General features: G+C 41.0%; 2 protein-coding genes across 5 annotated transcripts in view; both read right to left on the bottom strand.

Annotated features, from left to right (window-relative positions):
* The window catches only part of LOC135094093 (polycomb protein suz12-A-like), a 38,030-nt gene extending 29,192 nt beyond the window's left edge, over nucleotides 1-8,838 (bottom strand). For all 4 annotated transcript variants that reach the window (XM_063993876.1, XM_063993877.1, XM_063993878.1 and 1 more), the window contains exons 1-4: nucleotides 8,622-8,838; nucleotides 6,112-6,158; nucleotides 2,914-3,012; nucleotides 2,284-2,365 (exon numbers count right to left, since the gene is read on the bottom strand). In XM_063993876.1, the coding sequence (XP_063849946.1) occupies nucleotides 2,284-2,365; nucleotides 2,914-3,012; nucleotides 6,112-6,158; nucleotides 8,622-8,712 (319 nt within the window). In that variant the 5' untranslated portion in view covers nucleotides 8,713-8,838. The remainder of the gene's footprint in view (nucleotides 1-2,283; nucleotides 2,366-2,913; nucleotides 3,013-6,111; nucleotides 6,159-8,621) is intronic.
* Nucleotides 8,839-15,912: 7,074 nt separating this feature from the next.
* On the bottom strand, nucleotides 15,913-18,082 carry LOC135093957 (uncharacterized). The gene is made up of 2 exons (XM_063993636.1): nucleotides 17,903-18,082; nucleotides 15,913-17,772 (listed from the first exon to the last, which is right to left on the bottom strand). Exons 1-2 carry the CDS (start codon nucleotides 18,080-18,082, stop codon nucleotides 15,913-15,915), a joined length of 2,040 nt encoding a protein of 679 aa, XP_063849706.1.
* Nucleotides 18,083-19,946: the final 1,864 nt, after the last annotated feature.

Raw genomic sequence — 19,946 nt, forward strand, 5'->3', positions numbered from 1 at the left:
CAAAAAAAGCAATGAGGAGTTTTCAGAACTAGTGTTTGTCACCAGGTGGCAGCACAGACACAAACTCTTCTCTCACATACAAGCAATATCAGATATACCTACAGTGTTATTCTATTTACATGAAGATGCAATGGGCTTATATAATATATTTTTCTACGTAATCCCTTCTAAGTAGTATCACAAGTAAAATCAAACTCTTTTCATGAACAAATGTATGTAAGTTGATTTTCTAGTGAATCGGCATTTAGATTTATTTGGTCATCTTAAGATTTCCAGATAAATAGACTCTTGATTGGAAACATCTTAATCTAGACGACAGTAAACATAAAGGCAACATGTCTGTGACAGTCAAAAGTCCAGATTACATAGATCTCCTTCCTAGTTTATGGAAATGGCAATTTTAATAAAAAAATGGCAACTTGAGTGTCCTGGCAATAGTAATGCTGTATCTCTAACCAAAACAAACACTGACTCAGCCACGCTGGTTGAACTTAAGAAACACGTTGTTGGACAAGAAGTTGAATGTTGGTGCGGTGCCCATCTCCACTACGCCCTAAGCAATGGATTACGGTAGCTGGACACTACAGCAGCAGCAGGATCGCCTGAGATGTTCGTTTTGGTTCTCAATTACTTTGCCTTGTCGCTTGCTTTATGAGAGGGATGCTAAAATCCCCACAAAAAAAAAACTAGTGCCATATATCACCATGTTACAGAGTAGGTTGTCATACTATATAGTACAGTGATTTTTTATTTTTTCATTGTCCAAATCAATAGTTTTTATACTTGTAATATGCTTTATGTAAGATAATGCTAGCAGTTTACTCAATAATCACACACAAAAAAAAAAGTTAATTTGACCACATTCTCTCAATATTATCCATACCAGATATTGAAAAGTTGATATGTCATTTCAATGGTATCATGATGATCAATGTTCTATGCATCTTTACACACCTGGGATTTACTACAACAATATTTTAGCTCTCTTTCCTACAGTTAGATGAGCAGCAATGACATCTAGTGGTTTAGTTCTGAAAACTCCCCATTAGGATTTAGGAAAGGGAGATCTTGTGTCACAAATCTACTGAGCTTCTATACGAGAGTAATAGATGAAGTGCAAGAGAGGGACGGATGGGTTGATGCGGTATACCTGGATCTCAAAAAAGCATTTGATAAAGTTCCCCACAAAAGTCTTATGTGGAAGCTAAAGAATGGAGAAGGACTAAAGGGAGCAGCACTGAGATGGATGAATGATTATTTACAAGGGAAGGAAATGAGAACAGTAATCAGAAGCACTAATTCAAGTTGGCGCAGAGTGGGGTACCCACAATGTTTCAAATATATGTAAATAATATGACAGAGGATCTAAAATAGTTATAAGAACTTTTTTGCTAATAATGCAAAAATAATGAAAATAATAAAGGATGAAAATGACTGCAAGGAGTTACAAAAGGATATTAACAAGATACATGCAAAAGCCAAAGATGGAAACTAGAATTTAAGGCCAGAAAATGCCATGTATTGGAAACAGGAAAAGTAGAAAGAGACCTTCATGGAATTACAAAATAGGAGGAGAAATAAAAATGAAAAGTAACAAAAAAAAATTTGGGAGTAATGATTCAGGACACACTATCATCTGAAAGGCACATAAATAAAATATTCAGTTTTACATACAGCTTGTTAACTAACATTAATGTGGCATTTAATTATTTAGATAAGGAAATGATGAAAAAAAAGATATACGGAAACTGGAATGAATACAGAGGATAGTGACAAGGATGGTATCAGAATTGAAAGACTTAAACTATGAAGAAATACTTGAAGAGATGGTATTACCAACACTACAAGAGAGAAGAGAAAGAGACCTGATATCAATGTACAATTTAGTAAACAATATAGAAAGAATAGACAGAAATGACTTAATACCACAGATGGAGGAGGGAGAGAGATGGACGAGGGGGCAAGGGAAGAAAATAAAGAAGAGTGGATGTTCAAGCAACATCAAGAAGTACAGCTTCCCGTATAGAACTATTGAAATTCTGAATGATTTTAAGGAAGAGGTGACTGCAGCAAACAGTGTATATGTTTAAAGAGAAACTGGATAAATATGGTTATGGAGACAGGACAAAATGAGCTTTGGCTCATGTCCTGTACAATACAAATAGGTAAACACACACACACACACACACACCAAAGACCTCTCTATCCATCCCAAACCAGAAATACTACATGATCTGAGTGGTGCAGTGTTTCCTACCAATAACTCACTCCACCAATACCTACATTTGTCATCATGAAAGCCGGTGAAGGCAATGTTGAGGTAGCTGGCTGGCCGCTCCCCTTGCCTTTCACTCTTCTGTGTAACCTGCAAAACAATCACATACTCTTAAATGACCAACTCCACCACCACACTTAAAAATGTACCTCCACCACACTTGATATCATATCCTTATTACACTTAAACCTATACCCTCTACCACACTTAAAATCACACCTATCTCTACCACACTAAGGCACATATTCTGAAAGACTTCTGTACTACACCTATACTACTTTCAAAAGGCTCTAGTTGAAGTTACACAAGTTTTTATGGTGTTTTTACAGTTCTAGTGACATATTAACAAGATTTCTACATTATCAATGGAGGATGCACTCTTGAGAACCCAACTAATCATCTCTGAGGCCTTTGAAAATAGTTGAGAAAGAAAAGCATTTTAAGGATGTTTTTATGGTTCAAGTGAAAGATTAACGATACTTTTACATCATAAATGGGAGAAACACTCTTGAGAACTTGACTAATCATCTCTGTGGCATTTGAAAATAGTTGTGGTGAGAGAGCAAAGTGTTTTCTGAATACAGGCAAAAGTTACCACCACACTTTAACATTAAGGTCAAGTGGCAATCAGTCAGTACCTTTTCCAAGAGGCCATCCAGTTTAAAGGTCATTCTGTTTTTATGGCTCCGACTCATCCTCCCTCGCATGTAGTAGAGTGTTCGTTGCAGGAATATTGGCTGGGGACACAAGGAAATTAATGTTCATGAGAGGAAAACATTAGTCTGTGTGAGTGTGTGTGTGTGTGTGTGTGTGTGTGTGTGTGTGTGTGTGTGTGTGTGTGTGTGTGTGTGTGTGTGTGTGTGTGTGTGTGTGTGTGTGTGTGTGTGCTGTAGGAATACTGACTGGAGACACAAGGAAATCAATCTTCATGAGAGGAAAACAATTGTGTGCATTTGCATGACCACACACACACACACACACACACACACACACACACACACACACACACACACACACACACACACACACACACACACACACACACACAAACCACCAATGTTGGCAGTTTATTTCCTTTAACCTGTCTTCATTAACATATGAAGACAGGTTAAAGGAAATGAACCTGCCAACAAGAGAACAAAGAAGAGAAAGGAGAGATTTAATACTGATTTATAAATTGTGGAAAGAGTGGAAGAAATTGATAAACTAATGCTAAAAGAAGTAGAAAATACCAGATACACACAAGGCCACAGCAAAAAAAAACTAAGAAAAGGAAGATGCTTGAATAACATAAAGAAATATAGTTTCCCACAGAGAAATATAGAAGTTTGAACAAGCTAAGTGAGGATGTAGTATCAGCAATGAGTGTGCACAACTTTAAGGAAACACTGGACATGTAGATATGGAGATTGGACCACACGAGTGTAGCTCAAACCCTGTAAATTACACCTGAGTAAACACAACAGCAGTTAAGAGGTCACAGCAGCACACTTAGCAAAACAAAAAGAAAATAAGGCTCTGCAGAAAAATACCTTTTATTTCATATAAAGCAATTCATCACTGGAATGCATTACTATTGTAGAAAAAGATTTTTATGTGTATGTGTGTATTAACAAGTAAACTGGGAGTACAAAGCAGAAGAGAGACAACTTTACAGGCACTGAATCATGCACCTCTTTCTCATCATGCCAATCCATCCCTTCCATCAGACTACCTCTTCATCTGCACCTCTCAGATAAAGATAAATTTAAGCTTTTAACAATTAAAACCTGCACCTCTTAACCCTTTCTCAGTTATCTGGCACATCTCTGCTTAACACTTAACCACTCCAAGACATTTCTTTTAGTTCTACAGCCACCTCCAAATGCTATACTGTGTAAACTACAAAATCTATTCTTTTTTTATCCTCTCCTTTCTTAGAGATGCTTTTAAAGATTTCATACAATCCTTTTTAATAATAGTAACAATATATACAGCACCAGCAAAGAAAATCTGAATAACACTAGTATCTTGAGTGGGTAAGGGATTCTAATTCTATGTACATGCACCTCCCCCACAACAACATTATGTCAACAATAAGTTTAACAGTATGAGGTAACTGTGCATCCTTGGTGGTGATATGAGGACAATGGCTAGTGATGTTTTGACTGGCTAAGGACATTATGTGCTCTAACTGCCTGGGTATGCTTATATTTCTAGGAAAACTTCTTGGTGCTGATTACTCGACTATCTGTGAGTAGATATGGCCCCTACCAAGCTTTCTAGAAAGAAAAGCACTGGTTATAACATGGAGGCAAGAAAGCCTTTCTATTGATGAAATTGCTAGACATGAACCATTCAAAATTCACTATCCGTGCCACCCTGGTCACTGCTGACAGACTGCCTCCTGATGCTGTTCTACATCATAAATCTGGCTGTGGATGGCCTAGAAAGACCACAAAAGCTACACACAAACTGCTGAAAAGGCAAATTCTGAAGAATCCATCAATTCCTGCCACAACCCTCAAGAAAAACCAGCCAACCCTGCTGAAAGATGTATCCATGTGCTCAATATGACATTGCTTACAGAAGGACTTGAAAGTCCCTTCATGTCAAGCTGCTAATGAAAAAAAAAAAAGAAGAAACGAATGCTATGAGATACAAACAAGTTCTGGAGGACCATTTATTGTCTTGTTATTAGCTGCATGATGTTGACCACTTCAAGCAAGGTGGTGCACCATGCCACTGCAAAATCTGAAAGGCTGCTTCTCAGAAAATATAATCCAACTGCTGATTTGGCCAAGAAACTCCCCTGACTTGAATCTGATAGAAAACTGGTTACAAATGAAAACAAATTTGAGTGACTGTGACACTTTACCTGTAGAAAAGTTAAAAATTGCAGTTCTAGCAATGTGGGAGGCTGATCTAACATTAGAGTACTTCAAAAGACATGCTCATTCCATGCCAAGCAGACTGAAAAAATGTTATGAAGAATCAGGGAAACATGATGCATCATCATACTAGTAATGTTGTAAACAAAGTTAAAAAATAATAATGTTCAGATTTTATTTATTTATTTATTTTTTTGTTGACAAATATATATATATATATATATATATATATATATATATATATATATATATATATATATATATATATATATATATATATATATATATATATATATATATATATATATATATATATATATATATATATATATATATATATATATATACACTTTGTTCAGTCAATCTGCATACAAACTTAAACTCTTTTACATTTTTTAGTAATACTGAAAACAGAGATGTCTAAAAATGACTCAAAAAGTGCACCAAAATTATATAAAAACATTTAACAAATTTAATTCAAGTAAAGTCTAAAAACAAAACAACTAAAAACTAAAAAGAATCATCAACATTTATTGGTGTGGGAGAACACAATCATATAATTTAATATTCACTGGCACAAATGAATTATTATATTTACATGTTCTCTGCACTGGTGACCCCAGTCTTGCACCAGCCTCAGAAACACATATGTCATTAAGAGGGTGGATGGCATTATAGTCATTATTTGTTTTGAAAGTATGAAGACATTTTTTTTGAGAACAAGCCATCAAGTTCAGAAACATTTACACCCAACTTTCTGGCTGCAAAACTGTATATTCCAGTGAAAGGGTTACTCTCTCAATGAAGACTGGCAAGCACCACAGCTAAGCAAGACTCCTGGGAAAACATTTCTGGCCGAGTGTTTCAAAATATGAAACTGGGCCATAGAAAGGTGTACAGGAAGACAGGAGAGTGAATCAAAGCATAAAAGGCCCAAAGAAGAAGCAAAAGGAATGGAATACTCACACTCAGAACATTCCGTGACCTGAGGTACCGGTATATTTGTGTTGGTTCTGCAATAGGAATGTGAAAATAACAACTAGTTAGTATTTTTCCAGTAAGAGTCACACTGGCCTTAGACAACAACAAAAGTTTCATAAAAAAAAAAAAAAAAGAAAGACCAACTGAAGGTGCCAGTCCCTATATAGTACAGTAAAAAAATTACCATCCATATTTTGAAGTGTCTTGAAATCTCCCTCTTGAAAGACAGGAAGAAATGGAGAAGCAAGCATGGAATGCCAGACTTCACCAGTAAAAAGATGAAAAACTGAGAAAACTGGTCAACTCTTGAAACTGAGAGGTGGATGGAATAAGGGTGTGATCAGTTATTGGGATGCTACATTCACACTTCGTGCTACTTCTACTCTGTCACCCTTATCTGCCTTGTTGACTCTGTACTAACAGCCACACAATTCAGTAAATGAAGGAATAAGTTAGTAATGGACTGGAGTAATGTAAAGGTAATGAGTGAGAAGGATGAGTAAGGGATGAGACGAGGATGAATGGTGCGCAGAGTGAATCAAACGAGGATGAAATGAAAAAAAAAGATGAGTCAAATGGGAGATGAACAGGGTGAGAAGAATAAGAACAAGGAATAAGTACAATGAGTAAGGATGAGTAAGATGAGAGCAAGGTATGAGAAGACTGATAGTAAGGAATGAACACAGTGAACGAGTAGGGTGAATAAGATGCAGTGGATGAAAATGACAGCCATTATTAAGGAATAATTAAGACACAGTGTGAACAGGGTGAATAAGATGAATAGGGTGAGCAGCACATACCACCTACTCTTGAATGGAATGAGTACGATGAATGATTAGGATGAGTAAGTGCTAAGGAAAGAATAATACATGGCATGGATATAGTGGGTAGGGTGAAGTCCATGGACAAGTAAAGCAAGAATAATGCATGAAAAAGCTGAGTAGGGTGAAAATGAAGCATGTACAGGGTGCCTGTCATATACAGGGTGAATAAGGTCATGAGGATAAGATGGGTATGTAAGGTGTATATATAGGTGTATATATAGGGTATGTAAGGTGATGAGGATAAGGTGTGACCAGGGTGACTATCCAGGATGACCAGGTTGAGTAGGGTGATGAGGATAAGGACAATAAGGAACTGGAACACTTAAGAACATAAAGGAAAACAGAGTGGCTTAAGAGGTGAATAGGGTGGGTAAAGTGATGAGGGTAAAGTGTGACCAGGGTAAGTAGGATATTTGCTTGATGCTTAATGGAGTCTTGAGAAAAAATCCTCAGACTTGAATTTTTGTACAGAGCAGCCAATGATATCTCAAATGATTCTTGGGAGGCTGCTGAAAATGTTGGGGCCATTGCAGAACAGGCTGGCTGAGAGGCTGGTGCTTGGGCTGGGATGGTGGAGCTCACCTGAAGCATTTCATTCCTGTCCTTTCACTGATGCATCCCTTCACTTTGTTGTTGCTGTTAGAGGGGTTGGGTACTTTCCTTTTGAAGATTCCCTGTATGTATATTATAAAGCACCTCTCGGTACAATTGCAATTTCCCCCAATAAACCACACATAAGTATGAAGTGTCTCACGGTCTAGATCACACTGCTAGGAGCATTTCTAACCCCATATTATCTTGTTGTAAATGAATAATAAGGTAAGTAAGGTTAGGTTAGGTTAGGTTAGGTTACCTTAGCTTTCTGGTTGTGTTCGAATATACTAATGGTGGGGGTTCAAGGGGGCACAGCCCCCTGGTTATAATAGGTTTTTGTTTTGCTACATTTAGGAAATTTCCTGGACTTCTAGGGAAATTTCCCTACATTTTCAAAGTCTATATATCACTCGTATGTGGCCCCCCACCAAAATTAAAACCCAGTTCCCCACAGGCCCCCAAGCATGCTGGAGGGGTTGGGGGTGTGGGTAGAGATTGGGGATATTGGGTGAAACTGCAAATTTACCCACCTCTCTCTCTCTCTTGCCTTGTTGGGAATCAAGGCCCAGTATTTTCAGTTGTTCACAGTGAGAGCCTTTTCATCCTTGTATTTGCCTGTTGGACTGACTCTGGGGCTTGCGTGTCCGTAGCCTTGTAGGGATGCCACACTTGACTACAAAAGTCAAGGTGGGCTGCACTAGCGCTCTCCATAGCGTCATCAAGCACTCTTCTCAGTATCTAGCCCAGCCTGCCAGCCTTATGACCTTCTTTATGGTATCTTCAGTGTGGCATTGGAAGGTGCCGTCATCATCAAGGTGTATCCCCAGACAACTGACGTGTTGGCAAAGGCTGTGATTTGCCTCTCATTGGACAGGAGGGAGGGGTGTTGTTAAGAATCTCCTGATTTGTATAACTCCAGAGCAGTTGGAATTTGCTGGCAAAGAATGACGTTATTCTTTTTGATGATAAGGAAAAGATGTCGATAGGAAGAACTTGAGTGACTAAGCTGATGAGGGTAAGGTATGAATAGCATGACCAGAGTGAGTAGGATGAGAAGGGAGAGGGCCAAACACTCACTCTCAAAGGCCTGCAGGAACAACTCGTGGTCAGCCTGCACCTCCTGGCCTGGCTTGTCTCCCCCCAGTGACTCCTTCTTCTTCTGGGGCATGTTGGCTCCTCACCCGCGGCTCTCGCTCGGCCACGCCTCGAAATTCTGGGAGCAGTCGCCAATTTTGTGCCTTTGTTTATATTGTTTACCGCGCAGACCTTCCGCCATGCCATCCAGTACCGGGGACTGTCGTCTTCACTTTGGCGTTTTTGCTTTAAGCAACTATTCCAGCCTCTACTACCTCATTTTAAGAAATTTATATTTTTTCAATTTTTTCAAATGAGTTATATTTAGTAGTTTCTGTCAATATTTTGTTTTTTTCTTAATGTGTAGTACAAGTGTCAGGATTGTGCTGTGTCTATCTCCCGCGTTCAAGAAAAGACAGTCACAATGCGCACAGTTTCCCTCTGCATTTTCTAGTGTCAAAAATGAATTAAACTTTCACCACTCTGGGAAAAATTATGATTGCATATGTTTACAGCAAATAAAGAGATCATGGCCTAACAACCTCCCCCTAGATAGTATACATGTGTGAATTCATATCTACACATTTGCATTATCACTCGCGTCTCACAAGGACTGTTTTAAAATGCACCTCCTTCTTAGGACGATTAGTTAGGTTCTAATAGGACTTATTTCCTGTGATGGTGAACAGTTCCTACTAAGTTGTTCCTAGAATCATAAAAAAAAACACCATTAGAAAAAAAAAAAAAATATCCCGCCGTGCCCTTCAGAACGATACAGTGAACTGGCTCAGAGTAGTCATGTCAAAAGTTAAATTAAGCATTATGTAAATGGTAATATAAGTGCACAGTTGGCACATTGCTGCCACACTGTCACTCCCAGCAACCTTCACTATACAAATGTTTTACAAAAAAAAGTTATAACACTTAACATCCCAAGTTTGCCCCCAGGTTGTGATGCAGTGTGTGTATCTTACTCAGCCTTTCACTCCTGGCTGTGACGCTCTCTGGATTCCTCTGTATCCGTATAAGCAATAGTTTTCTATCCTCTGTATTGTCACATTATCCTCCATTCTATGTCCTTTGTTGTATAGTTTTCTAATCTAGCAACAAATGTATCAATCAATCACTTATGAGGCACATTCTATATCCCAGGACGTGGTAAGTGGCAATGGGGTTGGGCTATAATTGTGGGAGTTTAGTCATGGAGTGTCCACCCATTGCTAAGTTTAGGCCACTGGGTCAACCTGCTGCTATTGTTTCTTGGTTTCTCACCTCTGCCACACTCAAGAATATCTTTAAATAATGTCCAAAGTTTGCCTCCAGAAGGTGATGCAGTGTGTGTGGATGTGTCATCCCATGCATGGCTGGCAGGTTTCGCCCCCCCTACTTTGTTGTACCTCTATATACAACAATAAATCTATTCAGTTAATCACTCAGTCTCCAATAACTATCACTAGACTAATGAAAATACCTTTGAAAACCAGAGTAAATAATAGGAAGTATTTCATTCTACTATCTAAGAATTGGTCTGGAAATATTAGGAACACAATATACGTAACTACTGCTTTTTTATAAATAAAGGAAAGAAAACTGAAGCGATTGATTCGAGTCTAAAGAATACCCACAAAACACAAGAAGTAAAGGACATGATACAGAATGTAGCGGAAAATAAGAGAGATTCTTGAAAAGGAGATAAACTACTAGAAGGAAATTTCTCTTAAAAGAAAAAAAAAAAATAACACACACACACACACACACACACACACACATGTATGGAAATAAATATCAAGATAAAAAAAAGGGGTGCTATCGCAAAGGCTTTGCCTCGAAACATCATCTCTGTTGGATGTTATAGATGGGTATGGAACTTGAAGAGACTTTGAGTGAGGTTCAGCAGTGAGAAAAGCAAATTAATTATTGTCAATAGATTAGAGGATGAGAGAAATTCAGTGTGGAGACTGGGAATGAGTTGCAACAAACAGACGATTACAAATATCTGGGGATGTGGATGAGTTTGAATGATTGTGTGCAGGTGAAGAATGAAAAAATAAGCATGATGAACCAGTGGGTGGGTCGATTAGGAAGTGTAGCAAGGATGTGAGCAAGTAAATATGACGTAGTGCGAGAGATTAAGAAAAGCATTATATGTGTTATGGATGTGATTCCGTGGAATGAGAATGAACTAGAGAAACTTAAAGACAGAACAGAACAGCAGAATTGGCACTGAGTGCACCAAGTTATGCAGCGATAGGGGGTTTGAGAGGAGACATGGGGTAGACTACCTGTAGAGAGAGAGACACGTAAAGGAAACCCAAAGATACAATGCTAGATTAGAGCAAATGGGTGATGCAGTATTGACGAGAAAGGTGTTTTTATGGGATGTTAGGGGTAACAGGTGGGAGAAGAGTGTCAAGATGGTAGTAAAGGGTGACTTGGAAACTAGTTGGGCTTTTCAGCGGTTTGAGGGGAGATATCTTGAGAATGACTGGTGTATGATTGTTAGAAATGGAAAGAGCTTAGGATGGGGTGTAAGAAGAAAGAAAAGTGAGATTGAGTAGTAAAACATGTGGGATTGAATGAATGGAAGGATAAGATGGAGCAAAAGAGTTCTTTGGAGTGGTATACAGAGAAAGAGGCACCATTGTATGAAAGGTGGTATGAGGGAAGCCTGGGTGGTCATCTCTTCCGAGAGCGGGCACAGTGTATTTTTTTTTTCTTTATGTAGGAGGGACACTGGCCAAGGGCAACAAAAATAAATAAAGTCAGTCCCAGAAAAGGGTCCAAAGCGGTAGTCAAAAAATTGAAGGATAAGTGTATTAAAACCTCCCTCTTGAAGGAATTCAAGTCATAGGAAGCCGGAAATACAGAAGCAGGCAGGGAGTTCCAGAGTTTACCAGGGAAAGGGATGAATGATTGAGAATACTGGTTAACTCTTGCATTAGAGAGGTGGACAGAATAGGGGTGGGAGAAAGAAGAAAGTCTTGAACAGAGAGGCCGCGGGAGGAGAGGAGGCATGCAGTTAGCAAGATCAGAGGAGCAGTTAGCATGAAAACAGCGGTAGAAGACAGTTAGAGATGCAACACTGCGGCGATGCGAGAGATGATGAAGACAGTCAGTTAGAGGAGAGGAGTTGGTAAGACGAAAAGCTTTAGATTCCACCCTGTCAAGAAGAGCGGTATGAGTGGAACCCCTCCCAGACAAGTGAAGCATACTCCATACATGGACGGATGAGGCCCTTGTACAGAGTTAGCAGCTAGGGGTGAGAAAAAATGGCGGACACGTCTCAGAACACCTAACTTCATAGAAGCAGTTTTAGCTAGAGATGAGATGTGAAGTTTCCAGTTCAGATTATAAGTAAAGGACAGACCGAGCATGTTCAGTGTAGAAGAGAGGGACAGTTGAGTGTCACTGAAGAAAAGGGGATAGTTGTCTGGAAGGTTGTGTCGAGTTGATAGATGGAGGAATTGAGTTTTTGAGGCATTGAACAATACCAAGTTTGCTTTACCCCAATCAGAAATTTTAGAAAGATCAGAAGTCAGGCGTTCTGTGGCTTCCCTTCGTGAAATGTTTACTTCCTGAAGGGTTGGACGACTATGAAAAGACGTGGAAAAGTGCAGGGTGGTATCATCAGGGTAGGAGTGGATAGGACAAGAAATTTGGTTTAGAAGGTCAGTGATGAATAATAAGAAGAGAGTGAGTGACAGGACAGAACCCTGAGGAACACCACTGTTAATAGATTTAGGAGAAGAACAGTGACCGTCTACCACAGCAACAATAGAACGGTCAGAATGGAAACTTCAGATGAAGTTACAGAGAGAAGGATATAAGCCGTAGAAGGGTAATTTGGAAATCAAAGCTTTGTGCCAGACTCTATCAAAAGTTTTTGATATATCCGAGGCAACAGCAAAAGTTTCACCAAAATCTCTAAAAGAGGATAACCAAGACTCAGTAAGGAAATCCAGAAGATTACCAGTAGAGCGGCCTTGACGGAACCCATACTGGCGATCAGATAGAAGGTTGTGAAGTTTAAGGGATTAGAACGGTCACCCTTTTTAGGTACAGGCTGAATGTAGGCATGTAACCGCAAGGTGTTACAGATGGAGTCCCGCAGCAAAGCGTACCAGATGTGTGACGTAAGAGAGGATGAGACGGTGGAGCATGTAGTGCTGGAGTGTGTGAAGTATGCAAGGGAGAGGAATGAGATGATGCAAGTGGTGCTGAGAGAATTAGGGAATGTCAGAGTGGAGAAGACTGGACCTTGATCTTGATGCTACAGATGGCTCGCGATTACACCTGAGCCAGGCCTTTTTATGTATGAAAAAAAGAAAAATGTCAATCAGAAAACAGACACCATATTTCACACCACAGATATTATGGAGATAAACTCAGCGTCTTCTCCCGAGTTTAATACTTACATGCCAGATAGAATTAAGGTTGTAGAATATCATGTAATATATATCAACTTCCGGAAACTTGTTAAAAAAAAAGTAAAAGGTTAATGAACTGACGCATCCCCGCGCATCATCCTTCTCTCTCTCTGAGTGTTTTGGAGTCACTGATAGTCGGCTGCTGGAGCTGTGCGGGGCAGGGCGGGGTTAGCCGTTACAGGAATCAGAATACTTATTTGAAGGTCTTGCTTCATAATGAAAAAAATAAAATAATAATAAATAAAATAAAATAAAATAAAATAATGATAATAATAATAATAATAAATAAAATAAATAAATTAATTAATTAATTAAATAAAATAAAACAATGGCAAGCGTTAGGTTAGATTAGCATTAAGTTAGTTTAGGTTAGGTTGGGGTTGGGGTTACTTAGGTTAAGTTAGGTTTGGGTTAGGTTAGGTTAGATTAGGTTAACGAGAACTTCAAATAACTAAGTATTCTGATTCCCGTAACGGCTAACCCTGCCCTGCCCCTCACAGCTCCAGAAGGTGGCTATCAGTGACTCTCAAACACTCGACGGGGGTGGGAGGGGTGTTGTGGGGATGCGTCAGTTCGTTAATCTTACTTTTCTTTTTGCTTTAACAAGTTTTCGAAAATTTATATCTATTACACGATATTCTACAGCCTTAATTCTATCTGATATGTAAGTACTAACCTTGGGAGAAGACGCTAAGGTTATCTCGATATTACTCTACACCACTAAATCCTACATCTAGCACACCACATTTTCTCCAGGAACTCCTTCACAGCCCCAATCATCCTTTCATTCGTCTCTCCACACAGTCACAGCTGCATCATCCTGTCTTCTCCATTCTGACGTTCCCCAATTCCCTCACCACCACTTGCGTCATCTCATCCCTGTCTCTGACATACTTCACACTCCAACACTACATGCCCCACCGACTCTTCCTCTCTCATGTCAAACATCTGGCACACTTTACTGCAGGACTCAGACCATCTCTAACTCCTTGCATTCACATCACTCGAAACTCGTACCCAGGGGTACGTTCCGTTGGAGGATTCTGCCTACTAGACGTTGTACTAGACGTTGTGAACATTTTTCATAGAAGAAATGAAGTTTTAAGGTGGAGGGAGGTGAAGAGAGGCCACAGAGTCCTCTGAGAGGGTTCTCAGGGATTATGTTTTGTTTATCAACAGTAACCGTCCCCCTCTCCCCCCGCCCCGGGGGAAACGTACTACCTCTCCGGCCTGTGAGCTTCCGTTAACTCACATTGACATCATCAACCCCCCAAAACACGTTCCGTAACGTTGTGTAACGTTACGTAAACCTCTGGAACGTGCCTCCGTTAGTCATCATTGACGTCATCACCCCCACAAAACTCGTTCCGTTAGTTTAGTAAGCTAACGGAACACTTTCAGGAGCGCACCCCAGGCTTCCCTCATACCACTTTTCATACACTGGGGCCTCTTTCTCTCTATACCACTTCAAAGTACTCTTTTGTTCCATCTTATTCTTCCATTCACTCAGTTCCACATATGTTTCACTACTCTACATCACTCTTCCACTTTCTTATATACCATTCTAAACTCAGTTTCTAGCATTCACACTCCAGTCACTCTCAACATGCTCCCCTCAAGCCGCTGAAAAGCCCCACTAGTTTCCAAGCCACTCTTTACTACCATCTTTAACACACTTCTTCCTCCACCTGCTACTCCTAACATTCCATAGAAACAACTTTTTCGGTAGTCTTGCATCATTTATTCGCTCTAATCTAGCCTTATAAGGAGGGAATGGATAGTGTTGCTGCTGGGACTGTGTGGAGAGACAAATGAAAAGATGATTGAGGCAGTGAAGGAGTTCCTGGAGAAAATGTGGTGTGCTAGATGTACGAATTATTTATTTATTTATATTTTTTATGTGGGAAGGACACTGGCCAAGGGCAACGAAAATCCAATAAAAAAAATATGCCCACTGAAATGCCAGTCCCTTAAAAGGGTCAAAGGAGTGGTAAAAAATTGATGAATAAGTGTCTTGAAACCTCCCTCTTGAAGGAATCCAAGTCATAAGAAGGTGCAAATACAAAAGCAGGCAGGGGGTTCCAGAGTTTACCAGAGAAAGGGATGAATGATTGAGAATACTGGTTAATTTTGGTGCTAAAGATGCTGTCTGTTTTGTTTTCTCAGGAATAATCCCAAGCCAATTGTAGCATCATGATAAAAAAAAAAACCCTGCTGCCCAGAGAGTATTAAACAAAGAAGCATTTTGTCACTAGCAGTATTTATTCTATGCACAGGAGAATTAGCAGTCAGGATAAGATAAATCAATACAGGAGTAAGATTAACAATAGCAAAATACGTGTGCTGTTATATACAAGTAATTTTATAGTTAAGAGTAAATCAAGAATGTTGTTGGTCATGTCTTTTTTTATAATTAAGATCACTATCCAAGTTGGCCTTCAGGGATATCAAAATAACATGATTGATTGATTGACACATTTATTGTTGCATTAATAATGAAATACAACAAAGGAAGGGGACGGACCTTGCCACCGACACCCTGGGCAAAGACTTAAGGGTATAGTATCAAAAATATAAAAATATAGTATACATTACATACATATATATATATATATATATATATATATATATATATATATATATATATATATATATATATATATATATATATATATATATATATATATATATATATATATATATATATATATATATATATATATATATATATATATATATATATATATATATATATATATATATATATATATATATATATATATATATATATATATATATATATATATATATATATATATATATATATATACACACACAGATATTGCACACCTTATTGCATAAATATCCTATACAGTCTGGGAGCAAACGTAGGATATTCCTTGAGTATATCCCTGAGTCCTGAGTGTGGGGCATTGGAGGAGTATGTCATCAGCATAGATGAGGACCTGGGTGCCCTGTGGGAAGGAACAATGAGCAATTTTGTCCATTAAAACGTTGCATAGCATTGGACTAAGGACTCCACCCTGTAGTGTTCCAAGCTCAAAGACTTCCTCAGAGGAGACTGCACCTTGAAACCAAACCTGTGCTGTTCTATTGTACAAATAGTCCCTGATCCATCCTAATAATCTACCTCTGACACCTTTGAGAATGAGTTCCTCCATAATAACATCTTTGTTGGCCCTGTCGCAGGCACCCTTGAGATCAACGAAAGCTCTGCAGGTAGCATCCTTATTTATAAGGCACTCAACAAAACAATGACTTGTGGAATGACCTTTTAGGAAACCATGTACATTGCCAGAGAGTACATGGCCCACCTTATATACAAGCCTGTTCAATATTACCCATTCCATCATCTTACACAGACAGGTGCTGTGAGAAATGGGGCGAAAGGTGCCATCACCTTTGGGGGCTAGGATGGTAATGGCTGTTTTCCAGGAGTGCGGAAGTTTGCCTGCAGTGAGATACATGTTAAGTAGGTCTAAGACAGGGTTGTCTACCGTTACTTCCAGGAGGGCATTGAGGATGTCATAGGCGATGCCATCCTTACCAGGATGGCCCAATTTAACTGCTGAGAGAAGTTCATCATGTGTGATAGGCACACTGGTGTCATCTGGCAGAGAAACACTGTGGCGAATCAACTCCATCCTTTGTGGTCTTTGCCGGTCAAGTGCCTCCTGGTGTTCCACAGGAAAGCCAGAGAAGGACGAGGCTTCCTTCCTCTGCACAACGAGCTCTCGTGCCCTGCTGGCAGGATCAGGGTCACACACCTGCTGCCTGGGCTTGCCCCGGACACTGTTAACATGGTGCCACACCTTTTGGAGGGACCGGGTCCTGCGCATCTGGCCCAGGAAGGAGACCCAGTACTTCTTTCTTTCCTGCTGCCTCAGATCAGTGAGGTGTCGAGCCACAGTAACCATAGCATCCCGTGACTCTGTGTCTGCTGGGTTAAGCTGCCAATGTCTTTGATAGGCAGTGAGCATCTGTTGGCAGTTCAGGATCACAGGATTGGTAGTGTAAGTCCAGCGGCGTGGAGTGTGGATCCTTGCCAGAGCCCTTGGAGTCGTGATGAATCCCCTGATGGTGAGTAGCAGTCCGTCGTACAGTGCCTCTGCGTCGGCAAAGGAGCCATCACATGGACAACAAGGCACCGTCAGGCGCTTCCTGGGCACTGCTGGGCCGGACTGCACCGGGAAGATCGTCTCCAGGGCGAAGTGGTCACTCAGCAAAGACCTGACAAGAAGGGTTTCGGCAGTATATGTTGGCATATTGATAAGAGCTACATAGTTAAGTCTGCCTCCTTGTACATGTGTGGGTGCATGTCCCCCAAAGAGCACTACTATATCTGTGGTGTCAAGGAAAGCCTTCCAGCGCACACCATTAGCATTGGTGGTGAGATGGCTTCCTAATTCCTTATGCCTGGCATTAAGGTCACCCATGATAACAGTCTGTTCCTCAAGAACATAATCAGGAAAATTTTCAACATTTAAGGCACCAGCATGAATGTACATGTTTACAAAGTAAATAACTTCACCCAAGGAGTGCAAGCAAACAGTAATAAATTCAATACCCTCGGTGATCCCCATTTCCCTGAAAGTAACCGGAATCCCACGTCTAATGTAAGTAGCCATCCCCTGACTACTGCCGTCACCACAACTGAAGGTGTGGGAGGCATAACCCTGCAGCTCAGGCACCCATAGCCCTACCTCCTGTAAGGCAATTATGTCAGGCTTATGGAGAAGGACGGGAGAGTGTAAGTCAGTGAAGCGAGCATGTAGACCATTGACATTCCATGTTAGGGTATGGAAAGTCTAACTGTTCATTGTGATGGTGTTGCACCCGGGTCTTTAGGTCGTCCACATCCCGTGTCAGGCGAGACATCTGCTCCACCAGAATTTGCAGGGCTGACATCACATATTCCTGGTCTGGCTCGGGGCTGGCAGTTGGGACTGGTAGAGGGACGGAGCAGCGCCTCTTCCTGTGGGTGACCAACGTCCATTCACCGGCGGCATCCCCCATCATGGTCTGCCTCAGGTGACTTGTCCTCTGAGACAGGGGAAGCAGGAGGTATCCCCAAGGGGCCCCGGGGTTGTCATTTGGCTCCTGTTACTGGCTTGGTGGGGGCAGCCTTCCTTGGAGAGGGTGCAGCAGCACCTGCATGCTGCCCTGCAGTATTGTCCTTTGCCTGGGGTAGATCACACACACTCTGTAGGCACACGTCACTGTCTCCCTGGTCCTGGTTAGCATAACCGACTGGACACAGAGTGCGGGCCACAGGGGGCGTCCCACCAGGCACTGTTTGTTGTTGCTTCTTCTTAAAAGTGGCAAACTGATTGCTGAGGGCAGAGACCATTTCAGAAAGATTGTCCACTTTAGCAGCTGGTGCCTTCACCACTGCCATGAGGTGCTGGGTGGAGTTAGTGGCAGGCAGCTCCTGAGTGCCTTCAAGCTGGGGCACTGTTGTGGCAGATGCAGAGGGCCCTGTAGCAGTGTGCTGCAGCAGAGGTGGGAACACGGTAGGTGTGGCGGAAGTGCCAGTGGTGGAGCAGGAAGGCTGGGACAGGTGAGGGGCAGTAGACAAGAATGAAGGCCTATTCGTTCAAGCGTTGGTCTGAGGAGGTGGAGCGTGGCAGAACACAAGTATGAGCCGAGTCACCTTATCAGTGGCAGGCTCCCTGTGGGGCTGAGGCCTGACAGTGCAGGGGGTGGAGTGGGCATTGTGATCACTCCCACAGTTGCAGCAGCAAGGAGGGATTTTGGTGCCCTCCTTGATCTTGTCCAGGCACTGCACTGACTTGTGGGAACCAGCACAGTACCTTCCACCAAAATGTGGACCGCCTTTAGGGCAGTTAAGGCCCACACCACTCCATGGAGTGGTAAATCTAAGACAGAGAGGACCACCAACAATGTCTTGCTAAGATTTGACATCAAAACATGGGTTCTTTTCCCATATCTGGCTGGATTTATATCGTATTAACTGTATAAATTAAATGCATCAGAACATGGGTTCTTCTTCCATATCTGGCTGGCTTTATTTTATATTAACTGTATAAGTTAAATGGATAAAATAAATCTAAAGAAGAAAAATAGGGTAAAGTTATTACTTTCTTGCCTATCTCAAGCTGTGATGGCCCCTCCATGTTCTCTTGCTGCTAGCATTCTAACCTAACTAAACCTAGCCTAACCTAACTAAACCTAACTCAGCTAAACCGGTAAATATGAAATATGAGATAGTCAAAGAAGTGAAATGTGTGGGACTGAATGAATGGAAGAATGAGATGGAAAGAAAGAAGAGCCTGGAATGGTACATGGAGAAAGGGGCCCCGAGGTATGAAAGGTGGTATGATGGAAACCTGGGCGGTGATCTCTTCCGAGCGCGGGTACAGTGTATGGATGTGAATGCAAGGATGGTCTGAGTCCTGAAGCAAAGTGTGCCAGATATGTGACATGGGAGAGGATGAGACGGTGGAACATGTGGTGCTTTAGTGTGTGAAGTATGCCAGTGACAGGAATGAGATGATGCAAGTGATACTGACTGAGTTAGGACATGATACGAATGAAAGAGTGGAGAAGACAGGAAAGGAGTGGATGGTGTTGTTGCTGGGACTGTGTAGAGAGGCGAATGACAGGATGATTGAGGCGGTGAAAGAGTTTCTGGAGAGAATGTGGCGTGCCAGATGTAGAAACAATTAGTGTAGAGGATGCTGTTCGTTTCTCTTTTTTTTTCCCTTCTATAGGAGTTGCCGATCCAAAGGCCTGGCTTAGGAGTGATCCTGAGCCACCTGTACCATCAAGATCAGAGCAGTTTAGAAGTCCCACAGCAAAGTGTGCCAGATGTGACATGGGAGAGGATGCGACGGTGGAACATGTGATGCTGGAGTGT

The sequence above is a fragment of the Scylla paramamosain genome, chromosome 44 (genome assembly GCF_035594125.1).
Source record: "Scylla paramamosain isolate STU-SP2022 chromosome 44, ASM3559412v1, whole genome shotgun sequence".
Lineage (NCBI taxonomy): Eukaryota > Metazoa > Arthropoda > Malacostraca > Decapoda > Portunidae > Scylla > Scylla paramamosain.